Here is a 20087-nt window from a genome sequence, read left to right as displayed (position 1 = left end):
TTTTTTTTTTTTTTTTTTTTTTTTTTTTTTTACATTTTGTCAAATTTTCACCACCTTTTAATAGTTATATCTCTCGTGGCTTTGAAAACATGTGAGGATGAATACAATTCAAAGCATATATGCGTTTCTCACCTTTGAATGTGCTCATCATTAGTGTTCAAGTAATTATAATATCTCATTGCATGTTGGAACGAATATTCCTAATATATATGTTTTTTTTCAGGTCAATAAGTACTATGACCTTGCTACTAGCTTCTATGAGTATGGATGGGGAGAATCCTTCCATTTTGCTCACAGGTATAATTCTTTACTTTCTCCACTTCTCTACAACTACAAGTACTCTGTTTCAAAATAAACTTTTATTTCTTGCAGCCATTAGATGCTGATATGCTTGTTGTATATATTGATTAGCATGAGTTTTATTGGGTTTGTAGATGGAAGGGAGAATCACTTCGAGAGAGTATTAAACGCCATGAGCACTTTCTTGCTCTTCAGCTTGGCATAAAACCAGGACAGAAGGTCTCTGATAACTTTAACTGTGGTCCAAAAACTGAACCCTTCTCCATCGTATGCTCATTTCTTTATGTTTTTGTGTAGGTACTGGATGTAGGATGTGGAATTGGTGGACCGCTGAGGGAAATTGCACGATTCAGGTAAAATGACTTCATATACCAAAACCACACTCTTTACACACTACCATACGTCAGTTTTGAAATAGATTTTCTGGTTAGGATTTAGGAAGTTGTTTCAATTATGAAGTGTGTTTGTGTTTTCTCTGCTGCAGCAATTCATCTGTTACCGGGATCAACAATAACGAGTACCAGATCACCAGAGGCAAGGTAAAGTATCTATAATTGCGAAAGATGATGCATTTCCTGTCATGGTTTCTTGTCTTCTTCCTTGATGTCTTTTACGATTCATATTGGCATCCTTTTCTTTTCTTTACAGGAACTAAACCGACTTGCAGGTGTCGACAAGACATGTAACTTTGTCAAGGTTAGTTGGATTTATAATTTCTTGTATTTACTACATAAGTTGCAAATCATGGTGTTGATGAGGAAACACTTTGCAAGGGGAAACTTGATGAAGGTTGTCATTTGTTAATCTTGCAGGCTGACTTCATGAAGATGCCATTCCCTGAAAACAGTTTTGATGCAGTTTATGCGATTGAAGCAACCTGCCACGCTCCTGATGCAGTAAGTGAAATTCTAAACAGCTATTTGTGTTTTTTACCTACGTTTAATGTGCGTTATGATTCATCACTATGATCTCAACTACAGTATGGGTGCTACAAAGAGATCTACAGAGTGATGAAGCCCGGTCAATGTTTTGCTGCCTATGAGTGGTGCATGACTGATGCATTTGACCCTGATAACGCGGAACATCAGAAAATAAAGGTTTACTTTGTTCCTTGCATCTGTACTTATTATTTATCTGTGCTTCTATTAGCAACATGAATACAAAACGAAGGCACCACTTTGCAGGGAGAGATAGAGATTGGAGATGGTCTGCCTGACATTAGACTGACTACAAAATGCCTCGAAGCTCTGAAGCAGGCCGGTTTTGAAGTAAGTGTCTGATTACATACACTATCCTCTCTATTTTCAAACACATCAAACATCTAAGTAGTATTTTCGTGTCTGCGTTGGATAAAGGTAATATGGGAAAAGGATCTAGCCAAGGACTCGCCTGTCCCATGGTACCTACCTCTAGACAAAAATCATTTCTCGCTCAGTAGCTTCCGCTTGACAGCTGTTGGACGATTCATAACCAAAAACATGGTTAAAAAACTTGCTCTGACTCATCATCTTCCAAATCTCATCAACTATTGGTTGTCATTTACTCGAACTTGTCATTGTTATTTATGGGTGTAGGTGAAGGTCCTTGAATACATGAGACTAGCACCTCAAGGAAGCCAGAGGGTCTCAAATTTCCTGGAGCAGGCCGCGGAAGGATTAGTTGACGGTGGAAGGTGAGAGGAGATTCAGAAACTTACATATATTTATTTCAAGATTCAAATTATTTTTTTGGGGGGTCAAATTCTAAACTTGTTTTATCTTGGATATTAATGTGTTATCACAGGAGAGAGATATTCACGCCAATGTATTTCTTCTTGGCCCGGAAGCCAGAGTGAGAGAGGAATGGTCTCATCGTAGGTGGAGTGAAAGTGACAAATTTCTGAATTTGCTTTGTTATGGCTCTCCGTACATCTCAATTTGTTGCAGTGTTTTTGGTGTCTCTTTAGATTATAAAAGAAAACCTTGTTGCAGCTCCTTTTATTTCAGAAATTGATACTTTAATTTGGATGTTGGTAAACATGTGATGCACTCTCTCACGTGTTCTCTCGTTCATGAGCACATGCGCAAGATATATTTTGGAATATTTATCTTTATCTTTAGATCTCATCAGAAACCCTTTTTTTTTTTTTTTTTTGTCGTATTCTATATGTCATGATTCAAAATCGGATTAGGACTTTGGAATCTTTCTTCATTTTCAATATCCTGATTCCTGAGCATCGTTGATTGAGCCACCCCTGAAAGAATCTACGTCAACCAAATTCCTCCCCCCCCCCTAGTGTTTGGGCTTAAGCAATGGTTATATGGTTAGGGCTTAAGATTATTCAGGCCTGGCCTAGCAGTTTGCCTTGATAAAAAAGATAACACTTGAAAAAAACACAAAAACCCTATTAATATGGCAATCATGCCATGCTATATCTAATAATAATTGGTAATTAATACTGACACATGAGAGATAGCCGTGTACGTAAGCGCGTCTAAGACACGCGTTCCATAGTAGTATTCCAATCCTTCTCTCTTATCTCTCCCTCTCTATATATAAACCAAAGCGAAACAAAATCGATCGTAACAACCTCTCCTCTCCTCTCTCTCTCTCTCCCCAGCAAACAATCAAACCATATATATATATATATATGTCGACGACCGCCTCCGTCATCATCATCGGCGCCGGAATCTCCGGTTCGTATCGAATCAACCATATCCCATTCCCATACTTGTCTCGTTGTTGTAACTAATCGTCGTGCCTTTTTGTAATAACTAACCGGATATTTTTTTTTTTTATATTGGAGTTATGTAAAATCAGGTATATCGGCGGCGAAGGTGCTCGTGGAGAACGGAGTAGAAGACGTGTTGATACTAGAGGCTACGGATCGGATCGGTGGAAGAATACAGAAGCAAAACTTCGGTGACGTGCCGGTTGAGCTAGGAGCCGGTTGGATAGCCGGTGTCGGTGGTAAAGAGTCCAACCCTGTCTGGGAGCTCGCCTCGCGTTCTAACCTCCGTACTTGCTTTTCCGATTACACCAATGCTCGTTTTAACATTTACGATCGAAGGTCCTCCTCTTTATACGATTCTTTAATACTATATATTAACTGATCATCACTCACCTCAAGAATCAAGCAAAGATTTTTATATGTTTCTTTAAATTTAATTTTGCAGTGGTGAAATCTTCCCGACTGGTATCGCAGCTGATTCGTATACGAAAGCTGTTGACTCTGCCATTTCCAAGCTAAAGAGTCTTGAAGCTCTTGATTATGAATGTGCTGGTCAATTAGCTGAAGAAGCTTCTTCGTGCGTCTTTAATTAACCTCGATCTCTGCTTTTACCTTACTTTATTTTTTCTTTTTTCTTTTTCGGTTCTAGCTAGTAATGTGTTGTTGGTTTGGTGTTTAGGCCACCGAAGACTCCAATAGAACTCGCCATTGACTTTATCCTGCATGACTTCGAGATGGCAGGTGAGCCTAGCTATAACAATACATGATTAATTCTCACCATATAATTTACTACTATTAATTTCTGATTGATTGATACTCTTGTATATTACTACTGTGTTTCAGAGGTTGAGCCAATATCAACTTATGTAGACTTTGGTGAAAGAGAGTTCTTGGTTGCTGATGAAAGAGGCTATGAATGTTTACTCTATAAGATGGCCGAGGAGTTTCTCTTTACCTCGCATGGAAACATCTTGGACAACCGCCTCAAATTAAACCAGGTTCATATATAATTATATATCTCTTTCTTCTTCTTCTTCTTCTTCTTCTTCTTCTTCTTCTTCTTCTTCTTCTTCTTCTTCTTCTTCTTGTTAATTAAGCTTTCACTGTGAAAATCATTGGTCATCAGGTTGAGTTAAAAGATTATGTTTTGACGTTTTCTCTATGAAAGCTACTTTTTGGTTTTTAGTTGTTGTTATTACGTACTCTATTCGGTTGATTTGATTTGCATTATCTTTCTTTTTCTTTTTGCTGCTAAGGTTCTCTCAGCCTTTGGTTTCTAGTGGAATTGATTACACCTCAGGTCCTTGTAGCTATATATATTTTCTTTTGTATTGGTGGTCTTAAGTTGATATTTTTTTTAGGAAAGCATTATCGTGGGGTCTGTTTGTGTGCATGAATGAGCGTGTTTTATTTATTGCCTCTCGTAAACCAGCTGGCTTAACTTGGAAAGCTGTGTGTTATATATTTAGTATAGTAGTCTATATTGGAGCTATATATATTTTATAGTGTGATGAATGAAGCTGTTGGAATTAATGGCATGTAGGTGGTTAGGGAGGTGCAACAGTCTAGGAATGGGGTAGTGGTGAAGACAGAGGATGGTTCCGTATACGAAGCTAATTATGTGATTGTGTCTGCGAGTATAGGTGTTCTCCAATCCAATCTTCTCTCCTTCCAGCCTCCTTTACCCGTTAGTTTACTTTCTCCTTCTTCTCTTTATTATTTTCATAGTTTATGTGATTAACTACTCATTGGTCTTATCTTTTATGCTTATTTTAACATTTTAAAAGATACAAGGTGGAGATTTTAATCATTCAATGTGCATGATGAATCTAGGAATTATTAAACCAATAGGCGTTTTATAATTTTATTCAAAACCATGCACAATACAGTGGGTTAGCTATGCATGGTTGACCTGACCCACATAACTCAAGAGTAGCAGTCTGAATTCAATTTATATACGTGTGATCTTACTATCCAAAATTGTTCTGTTTGTTGTTGTTGTTGTTGTTGTTGTTGTTATCAGAGATGGAAAACAGAAGCTATACAAAAATGTGACGTGATGGTGTACACGAAGATCTTCCTCAAATTCCCTCATTGTTTCTGGCCTTGTGGTCCTGGTCAAGAGTTTTTCATCTATGCACACGAACTACGCGGCTACTTCACCTTTTGGCAGGTTGATTTCCTTAATAATTGTGAAATAGTTTTGTTTGTCGATCTCGATGCATCTTTTTGGTCGTTCCACTTACGGGCGAAACGTGGCACATGCACTCTCCAATCTTAAAATTAAACAACACCTGGGGTCCCTTTGATTTAAACTATCATTGCTTTTAGTTATCTTGAGTGTCTCTAACCAGCTGCATGGTCCATGAGATCAAGAGTAGAATTCACACAAACAAATATTATAATGTGTATGCATAGTTGCATACCATTTAGCTTTTTATTAGTATTACTTAATACATACAACTTGCTTTGCTCTCTCCTCTCCAGCTTGCTTATATGTTTTATCTAATAGCTGCTNTTTTGCAGTGGTGAAATCTTCCCGACTGGTATCGCAGCTGATTCGTATACGAAAGCTGTTGACTCTGCCATTTCCAAGCTAAAGAGTCTTGAAGCTCTTGATTATGAATGTGCTGGTCAATTAGCTGAAGAAGCTTCTTCGTGCGTCTTTAATTAACCTCGATCTCTGCTTTTACCTTACTTTATTTTTTCTTTTTTCTTTTTCGGTTCTAGCTAGTAATGTGTTGTTGGTTTGGTGTTTAGGCCACCGAAGACTCCAATAGAACTCGCCATTGACTTTATCCTGCATGACTTCGAGATGGCAGGTGAGCCTAGCTATAACAATACATGATTAATTCTCACCATATAATTTACTACTATTAATTTCTGATTGATTGATACTCTTGTATATTACTACTGTGTTTCAGAGGTTGAGCCAATATCAACTTATGTAGACTTTGGTGAAAGAGAGTTCTTGGTTGCTGATGAAAGAGGCTATGAATGTTTACTCTATAAGATGGCCGAGGAGTTTCTCTTTACCTCGCATGGAAACATCTTGGACAACCGCCTCAAATTAAACCAGGTTCATATATAATTATATATCTCTTTCTTCTTCTTCTTCTTCTTCTTCTTCTTCTTCTTCTTCTTCTTCTTCTTCTTCTTCTTCTTCTTGTTAATTAAGCTTTCACTGTGAAAATCATTGGTCATCAGGTTGAGTTAAAAGATTATGTTTTGACGTTTTCTCTATGAAAGCTACTTTTTGGTTTTTAGTTGTTGTTATTACGTACTCTATTCGGTTGATTTGATTTGCATTATCTTTCTTTTTCTTTTTGCTGCTAAGGTTCTCTCAGCCTTTGGTTTCTAGTGGAATTGATTACACCTCAGGTCCTTGTAGCTATATATATTTTCTTTTGTATTGGTGGTCTTAAGTTGATATTTTTTTTAGGAAAGCATTATCGTGGGGTCTGTTTGTGTGCATGAATGAGCGTGTTTTATTTATTGCCTCTCGTAAACCAGCTGGCTTAACTTGGAAAGCTGTGTGTTATATATTTAGTATAGTAGTCTATATTGGAGCTATATATATTTTATAGTGTGATGAATGAAGCTGTTGGAATTAATGGCATGTAGGTGGTTAGGGAGGTGCAACAGTCTAGGAATGGGGTAGTGGTGAAGACAGAGGATGGTTCCGTATACGAAGCTAATTATGTGATTGTGTCTGCGAGTATAGGTGTTCTCCAATCCAATCTTCTCTCCTTCCAGCCTCCTTTACCCGTTAGTTTACTTTCTCCTTCTTCTCTTTATTATTTTCATAGTTTATGTGATTAACTACTCATTGGTCTTATCTTTTATGCTTATTTTAACATTTTAAAAGATACAAGGTGGAGATTTTAATCATTCAATGTGCATGATGAATCTAGGAATTATTAAACCAATAGGCGTTTTATAATTTTATTCAAAACCATGCACAATACAGTGGGTTAGCTATGCATGGTTGACCTGACCCACATAACTCAAGAGTAGCAGTCTGAATTCAATTTATATACGTGTGATCTTACTATCCAAAATTGTTCTGTTTGTTGTTGTTGTTGTTGTTGTTGTTGTTATCAGAGATGGAAAACAGAAGCTATACAAAAATGTGACGTGATGGTGTACACGAAGATCTTCCTCAAATTCCCTCATTGTTTCTGGCCTTGTGGTCCTGGTCAAGAGTTTTTCATCTATGCACACGAACTACGCGGCTACTTCACCTTTTGGCAGGTTGATTTCCTTAATAATTGTGAAATAGTTTTGTTTGTCGATCTCGATGCATCTTTTTGGTCGTTCCACTTACGGGCGAAACGTGGCACATGCACTCTCCAATCTTAAAATTAAACAACACCTGGGGTCCCTTTGATTTAAACTATCATTGCTTTTAGTTATCTTGAGTGTCTCTAACCAGCTGCATGGTCCATGAGATCAAGAGTAGAATTCACACAAACAAATATTATAATGTGTATGCATAGTTGCATACCATTTAGCTTTTTATTAGTATTACTTAATACATACAACTTGCTTTGCTCTCTCCTCTCCAGCTTGCTTATATGTTTTATCTAATAGCTGCTTTGTTGTTTGTTGTCAGCACATGGAAAATGCGTACCCGGGTTCTAATATTCTGGTGGTGACGTTGACTAACGAACAGTCGAAGCGCGTGGAAGCTCAATCAGACCAGGAGACACTGAAAGAGGCAATGAGTGTTCTCAGGGACATGTTTGGGTCTACCATTCCTTACGCAACCGATATTCTTGTCCCCAGGTGGTGGAACAACCGGTTTCAACGCGGTAGCTACAGTAACTACCCTATGATATCTGATAACAAGCTCCTGCAAAATATCAAGGTAACACACTTTTTTTGTTTCTATTCAGACTCACACACACGCAAACACAGATGTCTGCAGTCATAAATTTAAGACAAGTTTTGGTGTTTCAGGCCCCAGTTGGACGAATATTCTTCACAGGAGAACACACAAGTGAAAAGTTCAGTGGGTATGTACATGGAGGATACCTTGCAGGTATGGAGACAAGTAAATCTTTATTGGAAGAGATGAAGCAGAGTTTGTTGTTACAACCTTTACTCGCCTTCACCGAGTCTCTAACGCTAACACAACAGACTCCTAACTCTCAAATATACCCAAATGTCAATTTTATCTCAGGCAGAAGTTAGAAACCCAGCCCCTTATTCATTTTATTTCATTCTTTTAAGCTAAATCTTGAGCAAACAACTCATGGGAAGTATTTACACAATAGATGCCTTGAGATAGCTAAGGCATCTCCTTTTGCCTTTACCGGATAAATCTCTGATGAACTTTGTTGCCATTTGTGTGACATCATTATCCACTCTCTTCGCCATTTTTCTACCTTAAATTTCTTCTTATCTTGTAAGCTTTTCAGCATTTCATTGAAATACAACGTCGCTCGGGGTAGGTAGTAGTCTTTAAGTAACCCACTCCAGTACTTGTTTGCTGCACAAATTACAACGGTTTTCTATAAAGCCTTATCTACTGAAAATCTTTGTAACTTTAAATTCTTACCATAATCATGAAGCTTGCTCTGGTTCAGATCTTTGGAGTCATACCACATCGTCACTTGTGTTCTCGCGTTCCACTCATACTGTTCACACAAAAACTCAGCTATAAGAAAATAATCTTCGACCTGCAGGTAAAACAAAATTGATGTTACACCTGTTTCCTTTCATCATTGTTTCTGGCCAGCTTCTTTGCACTCTCAAGCCAAGTTCCCAGAAGGAAATTATCATCCGAGGCAAGCAAAACGTCCATGTCCTTTATAATCTCAAGATNGTCTGTTTGTGTGCATGAATGAGCGTGTTTTATTTATTGCCTCTCGTAAACCAGCTGGCTTAACTTGGAAAGCTGTGTGTTATATATTTAGTATAGTAGTCTATATTGGAGCTATATATATTTTATAGTGTGATGAATGAAGCTGTTGGAATTAATGGCATGTAGGTGGTTAGGGAGGTGCAACAGTCTAGGAATGGGGTAGTGGTGAAGACAGAGGATGGTTCCGTATACGAAGCTAATTATGTGATTGTGTCTGCGAGTATAGGTGTTCTCCAATCCAATCTTCTCTCCTTCCAGCCTCCTTTACCCGTTAGTTTACTTTCTCCTTCTTCTCTTTATTATTTTCATAGTTTATGTGATTAACTACTCATTGGTCTTATCTTTTATGCTTATTTTAACATTTTAAAAGATACAAGGTGGAGATTTTAATCATTCAATGTGCATGATGAATCTAGGAATTATTAAACCAATAGGCGTTTTATAATTTTATTCAAAACCATGCACAATACAGTGGGTTAGCTATGCATGGTTGACCTGACCCACATAACTCAAGAGTAGCAGTCTGAATTCAATTTATATACGTGTGATCTTACTATCCAAAATTGTTCTGTTTGTTGTTGTTGTTGTTGTTGTTGTTGTTATCAGAGATGGAAAACAGAAGCTATACAAAAATGTGACGTGATGGTGTACACGAAGATCTTCCTCAAATTCCCTCATTGTTTCTGGCCTTGTGGTCCTGGTCAAGAGTTTTTCATCTATGCACACGAACTACGCGGCTACTTCACCTTTTGGCAGGTTGATTTCCTTAATAATTGTGAAATAGTTTTGTTTGTCGATCTCGATGCATCTTTTTGGTCGTTCCACTTACGGGCGAAACGTGGCACATGCACTCTCCAATCTTAAAATTAAACAACACCTGGGGTCCCTTTGATTTAAACTATCATTGCTTTTAGTTATCTTGAGTGTCTCTAACCAGCTGCATGGTCCATGAGATCAAGAGTAGAATTCACACAAACAAATATTATAATGTGTATGCATAGTTGCATACCATTTAGCTTTTTATTAGTATTACTTAATACATACAACTTGCTTTGCTCTCTCCTCTCCAGCTTGCTTATATGTTTTATCTAATAGCTGCTTTGTTGTTTGTTGTCAGCACATGGAAAATGCGTACCCGGGTTCTAATATTCTGGTGGTGACGTTGACTAACGAACAGTCGAAGCGCGTGGAAGCTCAATCAGACCAGGAGACACTGAAAGAGGCAATGAGTGTTCTCAGGGACATGTTTGGGTCTACCATTCCTTACGCAACCGATATTCTTGTCCCCAGGTGGTGGAACAACCGGTTTCAACGCGGTAGCTACAGTAACTACCCTATGATATCTGATAACAAGCTCCTGCAAAATATCAAGGTAACACACTTTTTTTGTTTCTATTCAGACTCACACACACGCAAACACAGATGTCTGCAGTCATAAATTTAAGACAAGTTTTGGTGTTTCAGGCCCCAGTTGGACGAATATTCTTCACAGGAGAACACACAAGTGAAAAGTTCAGTGGGTATGTACATGGAGGATACCTTGCAGGTATGGAGACAAGTAAATCTTTATTGGAAGAGATGAAGCAGAGTTTGTTGTTACAACCTTTACTCGCCTTCACCGAGTCTCTAACGCTAACACAACAGACTCCTAACTCTCAAATATACCCAAATGTCAATTTTATCTCAGGCAGAAGTTAGAAACCCAGCCCCTTATTCATTTTATTTCATTCTTTTAAGCTAAATCTTGAGCAAACAACTCATGGGAAGTATTTACACAATAGATGCCTTGAGATAGCTAAGGCATCTCCTTTTGCCTTTACCGGATAAATCTCTGATGAACTTTGTTGCCATTTGTGTGACATCATTATCCACTCTCTTCGCCATTTTTCTACCTTAAATTTCTTCTTATCTTGTAAGCTTTTCAGCATTTCATTGAAATACAACGTCGCTCGGGGTAGGTAGTAGTCTTTAAGTAACCCACTCCAGTACTTGTTTGCTGCACAAATTACAACGGTTTTCTATAAAGCCTTATCTACTGAAAATCTTTGTAACTTTAAATTCTTACCATAATCATGAAGCTTGCTCTGGTTCAGATCTTTGGAGTCATACCACATCGTCACTTGTGTTCTCGCGTTCCACTCATACTGTTCACACAAAAACTCAGCTATAAGAAAGTAATCTTCGACCTGCAGGTAAAACAAAATTGATGTTACACCTGTTTCCTTTCATCATTGTTTCTGGCCAGCTTCTTTGCACTCTCAAGCCAAGTTCCCAGAAGGAAATTATCATCCGAGGCAAGCAAAACGTCCATGTCCTTTATAATCTCAAGATACTTCTCACTCAATCGTCTTAAGCTTCCGACATCTTGCTTTACAAAAGCGGTCACTGCTTCTATATACACCTGGTTTGCTAGCTTTGATAAAACTTGACGCGTCAAATCAACCATGTCATACCTGAAAGCAAAACCCATGGAATCTGTAACCATTAATATGATAGAAACTCGATACTCTATCTTTCTGCTTGCATCTACCTATATGTTAAGCTCCTGGACAGATCATCCCCAGCTTCCAGGAAAAGCTTGAGAGCTTTGATCACCTCCTTTGTAGAATACCATAAATGAGCCTTAGGCAAACCAGAGCTCTTATCTTGAAACAAGAATCTTCTTTTTGTTTCATATGAGCCAGTGGAGATTGAATCTGTTTGTTTCCATTTGTCTTGTATAGAACTAGATGGATCCCAGTCCGGAAGCTTGACTATGAAATCTGTGTTATGATCCTAAAACAAACGATTATATAAGCAAGCTTCTTAGAATTTATAGAGCAGATCTCCGGAGAGTTGATGCAGTAGTGACCGAAATAAACATACCGCAATTCCATCAGTGCAATTGTAGACAGTGTGATAGAGAATATCCCAAGCGGCCTCGATTTGATGATTTTCTTTCATGTATCTTCTGCGTGCATAGCTCTTCAACCATTTCTATAAGCACAAATATTTTAAATGTATGAAACTGATTGTGCAAAGTGCAAACGCTTTCAAGTGTCATGAAGAGTTTACACTATGTATGCATTACCTGTACATCAACTTTCTCATCCCGAAATGCCATTTCAGAAGTTAGCTCGTAAACCACAGGGTTCTGCTCTATTCCTTCCATGCACATTCCTACACCGACCTATGCGAAACACAAAAAAAAAGATACCGTTTCTAAGCGGTGAAAATGGCCTCACCAAAGTATACGTTCGACTAAAAATGTGAAATAAATTGAGAATGTAGTCATCAAAATACCATGGTTGAATTTTTGCTCACACGAGCATCAACGNTGTCTGCGAGTATAGGTGTTCTCCAATCCAATCTTCTCTCCTTCCAGCCTCCTTTACCCGTTAGTTTACTTTCTCCTTCTTCTCTTTATTATTTTCATAGTTTATGTGATTAACTACTCATTGGTCTTATCTTTTATGCTTATTTTAACATTTTAAAAGATACAAGGTGGAGATTTTAATCATTCAATGTGCATGATGAATCTAGGAATTATTAAACCAATAGGCGTTTTATAATTTTATTCAAAACCATGCACAATACAGTGGGTTAGCTATGCATGGTTGACCTGACCCACATAACTCAAGAGTAGCAGTCTGAATTCAATTTATATACGTGTGATCTTACTATCCAAAATTGTTCTGTTTGTTGTTGTTGTTGTTGTTGTTGTTGTTATCAGAGATGGAAAACAGAAGCTATACAAAAATGTGACGTGATGGTGTACACGAAGATCTTCCTCAAATTCCCTCATTGTTTCTGGCCTTGTGGTCCTGGTCAAGAGTTTTTCATCTATGCACACGAACTACGCGGCTACTTCACCTTTTGGCAGGTTGATTTCCTTAATAATTGTGAAATAGTTTTGTTTGTCGATCTCGATGCATCTTTTTGGTCGTTCCACTTACGGGCGAAACGTGGCACATGCACTCTCCAATCTTAAAATTAAACAACACCTGGGGTCCCTTTGATTTAAACTATCATTGCTTTTAGTTATCTTGAGTGTCTCTAACCAGCTGCATGGTCCATGAGATCAAGAGTAGAATTCACACAAACAAATATTATAATGTGTATGCATAGTTGCATACCATTTAGCTTTTTATTAGTATTACTTAATACATACAACTTGCTTTGCTCTCTCCTCTCCAGCTTGCTTATATGTTTTATCTAATAGCTGCTTTGTTGTTTGTTGTCAGCACATGGAAAATGCGTACCCGGGTTCTAATATTCTGGTGGTGACGTTGACTAACGAACAGTCGAAGCGCGTGGAAGCTCAATCAGACCAGGAGACACTGAAAGAGGCAATGAGTGTTCTCAGGGACATGTTTGGGTCTACCATTCCTTACGCAACCGATATTCTTGTCCCCAGGTGGTGGAACAACCGGTTTCAACGCGGTAGCTACAGTAACTACCCTATGATATCTGATAACAAGCTCCTGCAAAATATCAAGGTAACACACTTTTTTTGTTTCTATTCAGACTCACACACACGCAAACACAGATGTCTGCAGTCATAAATTTAAGACAAGTTTTGGTGTTTCAGGCCCCAGTTGGACGAATATTCTTCACAGGAGAACACACAAGTGAAAAGTTCAGTGGGTATGTACATGGAGGATACCTTGCAGGTATGGAGACAAGTAAATCTTTATTGGAAGAGATGAAGCAGAGTTTGTTGTTACAACCTTTACTCGCCTTCACCGAGTCTCTAACGCTAACACAACAGACTCCTAACTCTCAAATATACCCAAATGTCAATTTTATCTCAGGCAGAAGTTAGAAACCCAGCCCCTTATTCATTTTATTTCATTCTTTTAAGCTAAATCTTGAGCAAACAACTCATGGGAAGTATTTACACAATAGATGCCTTGAGATAGCTAAGGCATCTCCTTTTGCCTTTACCGGATAAATCTCTGATGAACTTTGTTGCCATTTGTGTGACATCATTATCCACTCTCTTCGCCATTTTTCTACCTTAAATTTCTTCTTATCTTGTAAGCTTTTCAGCATTTCATTGAAATACAACGTCGCTCGGGGTAGGTAGTAGTCTTTAAGTAACCCACTCCAGTACTTGTTTGCTGCACAAATTACAACGGTTTTCTATAAAGCCTTATCTACTGAAAATCTTTGTAACTTTAAATTCTTACCATAATCATGAAGCTTGCTCTGGTTCAGATCTTTGGAGTCATACCACATCGTCACTTGTGTTCTCGCGTTCCACTCATACTGTTCACACAAAAACTCAGCTATAAGAAAGTAATCTTCGACCTGCAGGTAAAACAAAATTGATGTTACACCTGTTTCCTTTCATCATTGTTTCTGGCCAGCTTCTTTGCACTCTCAAGCCAAGTTCCCAGAAGGAAATTATCATCCGAGGCAAGCAAAACGTCCATGTCCTTTATAATCTCAAGATACTTCTCACTCAATCGTCTTAAGCTTCCGACATCTTGCTTTACAAAAGCGGTCACTGCTTCTATATACACCTGGTTTGCTAGCTTTGATAAAACTTGACGCGTCAAATCAACCATGTCATACCTGAAAGCAAAACCCATGGAATCTGTAACCATTAATATGATAGAAACTCGATACTCTATCTTTCTGCTTGCATCTACCTATATGTTAAGCTCCTGGACAGATCATCCCCAGCTTCCAGGAAAAGCTTGAGAGCTTTGATCACCTCCTTTGTAGAATACCATAAATGAGCCTTAGGCAAACCAGAGCTCTTATCTTGAAACAAGAATCTTCTTTTTGTTTCATATGAGCCAGTGGAGATTGAATCTGTTTGTTTCCATTTGTCTTGTATAGAACTAGATGGATCCCAGTCCGGAAGCTTGACTATGAAATCTGTGTTATGATCCTAAAACAAACGATTATATAAGCAAGCTTCTTAGAATTTATAGAGCAGATCTCCGGAGAGTTGATGCAGTAGTGACCGAAATAAACATACCGCAATTCCATCAGTGCAATTGTAGACAGTGTGATAGAGAATATCCCAAGCGGCCTCGATTTGATGATTTTCTTTCATGTATCTTCTGCGTGCATAGCTCTTCAACCATTTCTATAAGCACAAATATTTTAAATGTATGAAACTGATTGTGCAAAGTGCAAACGCTTTCAAGTGTCATGAAGAGTTTACACTATGTATGCATTACCTGTACATCAACTTTCTCATCCCGAAATGCCATTTCAGAAGTTAGCTCGTAAACCACAGGGTTCTGCTCTATTCCTTCCATGCACATTCCTACACCGACCTATGCGAAACACAAAAAAAAAGATACCGTTTCTAAGCGGTGAAAATGGCCTCACCAAAGTATACGTTCGACTAAAAATGTGAAATAAATTGAGAATGTAGTCATCAAAATACCATGGTTGAATTTTTGCTCACACGAGCATCAACGGGTCCTGAAGAAATTGAATCAAGAGCACCATACATTTCAATGTTGCCTCCAAAATTGTGAAGCATGCACCTGGAATTCAGCTGGTATTAATAATAACACGTAAAATATAACTCTGACTCAGGTATAAGAAGGAAACCGACACAACAATATACCATATATAAGGAGTTCCATAAAATTGGGAGGACGTGTTCCATATCGGTTTAACTTCAGCATACAGATCAAGAACTATCATTTTGCCAAAGGGAACTGAATGTAAGAGCGCCTGCAGAAAGCAAGCGAGGCTGGGATATTGAATCTATCAGCAATAGTCATATATACTAGATTGGGTGTTTACTTTCATCTGAGGCGGCTTCCAGAATTTTGAGTCAGAACTAAAAAGCCAACCCTGCACAAAGGTGGGTCTCAAGTAAGAACGCATTCAGAAATGTAGATTTCCCTGCCCCATCATTCTAGATTGCTGTTACTTCAATATTAAAACTGTGTGTTTACAATTTTTAATATAGCATCCTAAAGTTCGTATGCCACTGAGAACAAAACGGAAAAGAAGACATACTTGCATTAACCATACAGCGTTCTTGTTTCCTTTTGACATTGCTTTGTACACTGCAGCTCCTAGTGAAGATATATATTCAGGTTCAATTGTGGGAGGAGTATTCTCATTGAATGTATCACTGCATTAACACAGGTGAGATTAGTATCATCATTATCCCATACGAAGAGAGTTGGGTTTTTGAGTCATGCATTTTTGCGGAAAATCATATTGACCACTACTCACCTGGGTGACTGGGTCCAAAATAACTAGAAAAAGTTGCAACAAATAATTTACCTCTAGGTCCAAACTGAAGATAATTACCAGTTATAAATGTTTGTAATCTCTCCATATTCTGAGACAGTAACAAGGTAAAATTAAAGACATATATATACGTCTAATTATATAAAACAGACTGTGATCAGGTGGGATCTTTATTGCTATGTGTTTAATTTGAGAAAATGGCTTTCAATGGATTAGATAAATTCCAAGATTGTCAAAACATAAATAGCTTCAGGGTACCTTCAATTTGTTGTTTGATAAAAGCCTCTCCAATGTCGATGAAGAGAGGATCAGAAGGATTCAGAAGGTATGTGCAGCACCAGCGAGAATCACCATCCACTGTGTTCCTGAGAGGAAAGGAAACACAAGGTTAAACAGTAAAATGCTAGTATATATATGCTTTCTCATCACACAGCTCAAAAAGTTTGATCCATGGTGTTAAAAAGTTTATGGGCATGATTTACGAAGGGAAAACCTACCAATTATCAAGTCGAGTTATATTTGCCCCGGGATATATCTTTTTCAAAGCTGATGGAACATTGCCAGAGAATGATGGAAGTACTACGAAAGGAGGAAACGGCGAAAATTTAAGATGCTATGAGAACAATCTATTAAGTATCTTAAAAAAGAATAGAGTGATTGTTCATTAGACCTGGAGTCATGCCAAGCTCCAGCATTCGAGAAAGTATCCGTTTCTGCAAAAGCAACTGGTCACTTAACCAGTTTTCCGATAATGGACCACCCCACCTGTGATGTAGATGATGCAGAAAGATATGGATTATGTGAGTTCCAAGAATGAACGATAGATCTAGCTCAGAGGGAGCATTTACGATAGGAGCCTGAAAATATCAGAGATAAGGTAATTTACGCGTGAAGATTTCCCATACGAGCCCAAGCAAGAAACGCTGGTCCACCAAAATAGTCATCAAGGTCCACTTTGCTGATATTGAACCTCTAAAAAAGATTGATATAGAACTTGGTTACTATGACTAAACTTATATCCAATATAAAAGAATGCAATAGCCGATAACTTCACAGCGAACAATTACTATCACAGACTATCTAAAAAATTTTCATTCCTGATTGCAATCTGAAAAGAATAAGAATCCAATATTTACCTTGAAAACTTTTTGCCAAATAGCTTCTTGCCCAGTGAATGCTAGAGGCAAGTTGATTCCTTTCAATGCCATCCAGTCAATCTCTCTCTCCCATCTCTCCCATTCCCACCAAACATATGAATCTAGAAGTAAACAAGAAAGCAGAACCAGGAGCAGAAAATGTGATGTGAGTGTATCATTACATGACCATTGACAAAAGAGAAAATTTTGATTCCAAGACGTGTATATGTCTTACAGCTAGATGTAACAACATTTTGGTAATAGTTCCAAGGGACAGGACGCCTAATCAAGATGCCCTTAGAATCTAGACGAGGTAGATGTCCAGGCTGTGGAACAGAGGCAATCTGAATGCCACCAGTCTTGTCCCAAGAAACATGAGCATTACATTTATACTTCAAATACCAATGGAGCCCAGAAGCAATCTCAACTCCAGTTGTGCCTTTAATCCTGAAATACAAGTTAGAAATGAACAAAACTTGGAAGAGAATAATATCAGGTAAACCCTCATCAAGAAATATACTTACACAATATCAGGTCCAATTCGTCCCGGGCCATCATAGTTCTCAATTAGAAAGCAGCTACTGCCACCACAAACATCCTATTGAAACCAAAAAAACAATCAGTAACTGTAAAATCTAACTCTAACATAACAGGGTTAAAGGCAAAAAAGGAAGAACCTTTGAGATAATTCTGAAATCAAAGCTATGAAAATGGTTGGAAAGCAGTCTTTGCAATAGACCCTTAGCTGCTGATTCTTGTACAGACCGAATTGGTCGTAGAGAATCTAAACGGTCAAGCAGACTATCGATAGTAGGATGTTGCTTTGACAAAGATTGAGAGTGACGAGCAAGAACCAACAACACAAACAACACCAATTTGATCATGGAACGCATGTTGATACTCTTCGTCACTAGCCAGGAAAAAGGCTTATGATAGCACCAGCAAGTGATCTCTCAAGTAACAATGGCCGGATTATTATTTTTTATTTCATATTTCATCAGTTTTTTTTTTTGTTTCTGTCTTTTTCTCATACACAATAAACCGGAGTAAACCAAAATAAACCAAGCTAACCGGATCTGTTTTCAATTTTATTGGAAATTAAAGGAAACAGAGAAGAGGACGCTTTATAGCCTGTGACTGTGTGTTGTATCTTGTGCTGAGTTAAACCCTAATAATATGAGTGCTACTTGAGTTTCTTCTTCTGGGGTTTTAAATCTGCTTCCTGGATCTGTAGCTCCGAAGTTTGTAGCGATTCGTACTTCTCTCCGTTATGAAAAATTTGAAGCTTTTCTCTGAGGTTCCTCAGAACATCCAATTCCATTCGACCGAAGAAGTTGTACAGTTCGCAGCCTATGACATCGATCAAAGTCGCTTATTTTTCGCATCTTCTGCTAATTTAGTTTACACCCTTCAGCTCTCTTCCTTTCAAGTAAGCCTGTGAATTCGTTTCCTCTTTTGGTTTAAAGATTGGTTTTTTAATTTCCCTTTGATTCAAGTCTCTCGTGGATGAACTTGCAAGTGAACTTAGGGATTAGGGTCTGTTGAAATCCAAAGTTTTTTTTCCTATGTTATGGTGTTTCTTTCTCTTGTATTGATTTCTTAAGTCCATAATGTGGCAGAATGGGAGAGCTGGAGCAAAAACCGCTTTACCTGTGGAGGTCTGCAGTATCGATATAGAGCCTGAGGATTTCATCACGGCCTTTGACTATCTCGCTGAGAAGGAGTCTCTGTTAATTGGGACTTCTCATGGGCTTCTTCTGGTTCATAATGTGGAGAGCGATGTGACTGAGCTAGTTGGAAATATTGAAGGAGGTGTCAAGTGTATCTCGCCTAGTCCTACTGGAGATCTACTTGGATTGATTACTGGTCTTGGACAGTTGCTTGTAATGACTTATGATTGGGTCTTGATGTACGAGAGGGCGCTTGGAGAGGTTCCTGAAGGTGGTTACGTACGTAAGGACCCCTTACCTTCTTATCAAATTGACTTAAAGTTATGGTTTTATTTGTGAATTATCTTGAGCACCTTCTGTCCATTTGCTAACCATGTGAATTAAATACTGTTTTAGGTGAAGCAGGTGATTTGTCTGTAAATTGTGGGGATATTTCCATTTCCTGGAGAGGTGATGGAAAATATTTTGCGACTNAAGATGCCCTTAGAATCTAGACGAGGTAGATGTCCAGGCTGTGGAACAGAGGCAATCTGAATGCCACCAGTCTTGTCCCAAGAAACATGAGCGTTACATTTATACTTCAAATACCAATGGAGCCCAGAAGCAATCTCAACTCCAGTTGTGCCTTTAATCCTGAAATACAAGTTAAAAATGAACAAAACTTGGAAGAGAATAATAATATCAAGTAAACCCTCATCAAGATATATACTTACACAATTTCAGGTCTAATTCTTCTCGGGACATCATAATTTTCAATTAGAAAGCAGCTACTGCCACCACAAACATCCTATTGAAACCAAAAAAACAATCACTACTGTAAAATCCAACTCTAGCGTAATAAGGGTTAAAGGCAAAAAAGGAAGAACCTTTGAGATAATTCTGAAACCAAAGCTATGAAAATGGGTGGGAAGCAGTCTTTTCAATAGACCCTTAGCTGCTGATTCTTGTACAGACCGAGTTGGTCGTAGAGAATTCAAACGGTCAAGCAGACTCTCGATAGTAGGATGTTGCTTTGACAAAGATTGAGAGTGACGAGCAAGAACCAACAACACAAACAACACCAGTTTGATCATGGAAAGCATGTTGATACTCGTCGTCACTAGCCAGGAAAAGGCTTATGATAGAGCATCACCAAGTGATCGATCTCTCAAGTAACAATGGCCGGATCATATTTCATCAGTTGTTTT

General features: G+C 38.2%; 7 protein-coding genes across 10 annotated transcripts in view; 5 read left to right on the top strand and 2 right to left on the bottom strand.

Annotated features, from left to right (window-relative positions):
- LOC104735382 (cycloartenol-C-24-methyltransferase) overlaps positions 1-2390 on the top strand; it is a 3949-nt gene extending 1559 nt beyond the window's left edge. Inside the window, exons 4-14 of the mRNA XM_010455163.2 lie at positions 224-297; positions 435-519; positions 598-653; positions 785-839; positions 949-996; positions 1113-1196; positions 1281-1397; positions 1485-1568; positions 1656-1781; positions 1875-1972; positions 2083-2390. Of these exons, the coding sequence (XP_010453465.1) occupies positions 224-297; positions 435-519; positions 598-653; positions 785-839; positions 949-996; positions 1113-1196; positions 1281-1397; positions 1485-1568; positions 1656-1781; positions 1875-1972; positions 2083-2134 (879 nt within the window). The 3' untranslated portion in view covers positions 2135-2390. The remainder of the gene's footprint in view (positions 1-223; positions 298-434; positions 520-597; positions 654-784; positions 840-948; positions 997-1112; positions 1197-1280; positions 1398-1484; positions 1569-1655; positions 1782-1874; positions 1973-2082) is intronic.
- On the top strand, positions 2876-8465 carry LOC104735380 (polyamine oxidase 1-like). The gene is made up of 9 exons (XM_010455162.2): positions 2876-2975; positions 3100-3349; positions 3456-3587; positions 3690-3751; positions 3854-4008; positions 4554-4697; positions 5034-5183; positions 7626-7880; positions 7973-8465. Exons 1-9 carry the CDS (start codon positions 2930-2932, stop codon positions 8204-8206), a joined length of 1428 nt encoding a protein of 475 aa, XP_010453464.2. The 5' UTR covers positions 2876-2929; the 3' UTR covers positions 8207-8465.
- LOC104735379 (polyamine oxidase 1-like) lies at positions 8847-10584 on the top strand. The gene is made up of 4 exons (XM_019234835.1): positions 8847-9149; positions 9486-9635; positions 9997-10251; positions 10344-10584. The coding sequence occupies exons 2-4, from the start codon at positions 9522-9524 to the stop codon at positions 10575-10577; spliced, it is 603 nt and encodes a 200-aa protein (XP_019090380.1). The 5' UTR covers positions 8847-9149; positions 9486-9521; the 3' UTR covers positions 10578-10584.
- LOC104737974 (alpha-N-acetylglucosaminidase-like) lies at positions 10427-12197 on the bottom strand (the record flags this gene model as incomplete). The annotated part of the gene is made up of 7 exons (XM_010458217.1): positions 10427-10875; positions 10945-11023; positions 11095-11332; positions 11410-11654; positions 11745-11855; positions 11950-12048; positions 12162-12197. Coding segments are annotated over 7 exons (1047 nt in total), but the record flags the coding sequence as incomplete, so codon positions are not given.
- On the top strand, positions 12203-13690 carry LOC104735376 (polyamine oxidase 1-like). The gene is made up of 4 exons (XM_010455157.2): positions 12203-12255; positions 12592-12741; positions 13103-13357; positions 13450-13690. The coding sequence occupies exons 2-4, from the start codon at positions 12628-12630 to the stop codon at positions 13681-13683; spliced, it is 603 nt and encodes a 200-aa protein (XP_010453459.1). The 5' UTR covers positions 12203-12255; positions 12592-12627; the 3' UTR covers positions 13684-13690.
- On the bottom strand, positions 13533-20062 carry LOC104735377 (alpha-N-acetylglucosaminidase-like). Of its 3 annotated transcripts, none has more exons than XM_019234834.1 (19): positions 19767-20062; positions 17755-17828; positions 17466-17677; positions 17231-17352; positions 16981-17066; positions 16765-16859; positions 16592-16673; positions 16353-16459; positions 16155-16185; positions 15855-15972; positions 15636-15686; positions 15454-15563; positions 15268-15370; positions 15056-15154; positions 14851-14961; positions 14516-14760; positions 14201-14438; positions 14051-14129; positions 13533-13981 (listed from the first exon to the last, which is right to left on the bottom strand). In XM_019234834.1, the coding sequence occupies exons 1-19, from the start codon at positions 19980-19982 to the stop codon at positions 13743-13745; spliced, it is 2418 nt and encodes an 805-aa protein (XP_019090379.1). In that variant the 5' UTR covers positions 19983-20062; the 3' UTR covers positions 13533-13742. The 3 variants fall into 3 exon arrangements, with proteins under 3 accessions (XP_019090379.1, XP_010453460.1, XP_010453461.1); XM_010455158.2 differs by lacking the exon at positions 19767-20062 and adding an exon at positions 17908-18196; XM_010455159.2 differs by lacking the exon at positions 19767-20062 and adding an exon at positions 17908-18196 and having other exon boundaries at positions 13831-14003.
- LOC104735378 (elongator complex protein 1) overlaps positions 18392-20087 on the top strand; it is a 4248-nt gene continuing 2552 nt past the window's right edge. Inside the window, exons 1-3 of one of the 2 annotated variants that reach the window (XM_010455160.2) lie at positions 18392-18659; positions 18850-19179; positions 19297-19360. In XM_010455160.2, the coding sequence (XP_010453462.1) occupies positions 18501-18659; positions 18850-19179; positions 19297-19320 (513 nt within the window). In that variant the 5' untranslated portion in view covers positions 18392-18500 and the 3' untranslated portion in view covers positions 19321-19360. The remainder of the gene's footprint in view (positions 18660-18849; positions 19180-19296; positions 19361-20087) is intronic. The other variant, XM_010455161.2, reaches the window with a different exon arrangement.

The sequence above is a fragment of the Camelina sativa genome, chromosome 13, assembly GCF_000633955.1.
Source record: "Camelina sativa cultivar DH55 chromosome 13, Cs, whole genome shotgun sequence".
Taxonomy (NCBI): domain Eukaryota; kingdom Viridiplantae; phylum Streptophyta; class Magnoliopsida; order Brassicales; family Brassicaceae; genus Camelina; species Camelina sativa.
Note: the sequence above shows the minus strand (reverse complement) of the source record. Positions and strands in the feature narration are given on the sequence as shown.

Bases quoted from the DNA above. Each gene is read 5' to 3' on its own strand.
- LOC104735380 (XM_010455162.2), top strand. From the start codon at position 2,930: ATGTCGACGACCGCCTCCGTCATCATCATCGGCGCCGGAATCTCCG. The intron at 3,752-3,853 runs GTGAGCCTAGCT...ACTGTGTTTCAG, and splicing joins GCATGACTTCGAGATGGCAG to AGGTTGAGCCAATATCAACT. The intron at 4,698-5,033 runs GTTAGTTTACTT...TGTTGTTATCAG, and splicing joins CCTTCCAGCCTCCTTTACCC to AGATGGAAAACAGAAGCTAT.
- LOC104735377 (XM_019234834.1), bottom strand. From the start codon at position 19,982: ATGCTTTCCATGATCAAACTGGTGTTGTTTGTGTTGTTGGTTCTTGCT. The intron at 16,186-16,352 runs GTACCCTGAAGC...TTACTGTCTCAG, and splicing joins TATCAAACAACAAATTGAAG to AATATGGAGAGATTACAAAC. The intron at 13,982-14,050 runs GTAAGAATTTAA...TAATTTGTGCAG, and splicing joins GAGCAAGCTTCATGATTATG to CAAACAAGTACTGGAGTGGG.
- LOC104735376 (XM_010455157.2), top strand. From the start codon at position 12,628: ATGGTGTACACGAAGATCTTCCTCAAATTCCCTCATTGTTTCTGGCCT. The intron at 12,742-13,102 runs GTTGATTTCCTT...GTTTGTTGTCAG, and splicing joins GCTACTTCACCTTTTGGCAG to CACATGGAAAATGCGTACCC. The intron at 13,358-13,449 runs GTAACACACTTT...TTGGTGTTTCAG, and splicing joins AGCTCCTGCAAAATATCAAG to GCCCCAGTTGGACGAATATT.
- LOC104735379 (XM_019234835.1), top strand. From the start codon at position 9,522: ATGGTGTACACGAAGATCTTCCTCAAATTCCCTCATTGTTTCTGGCCT. The intron at 9,636-9,996 runs GTTGATTTCCTT...GTTTGTTGTCAG, and splicing joins GCTACTTCACCTTTTGGCAG to CACATGGAAAATGCGTACCC. The intron at 10,252-10,343 runs GTAACACACTTT...TTGGTGTTTCAG, and splicing joins AGCTCCTGCAAAATATCAAG to GCCCCAGTTGGACGAATATT.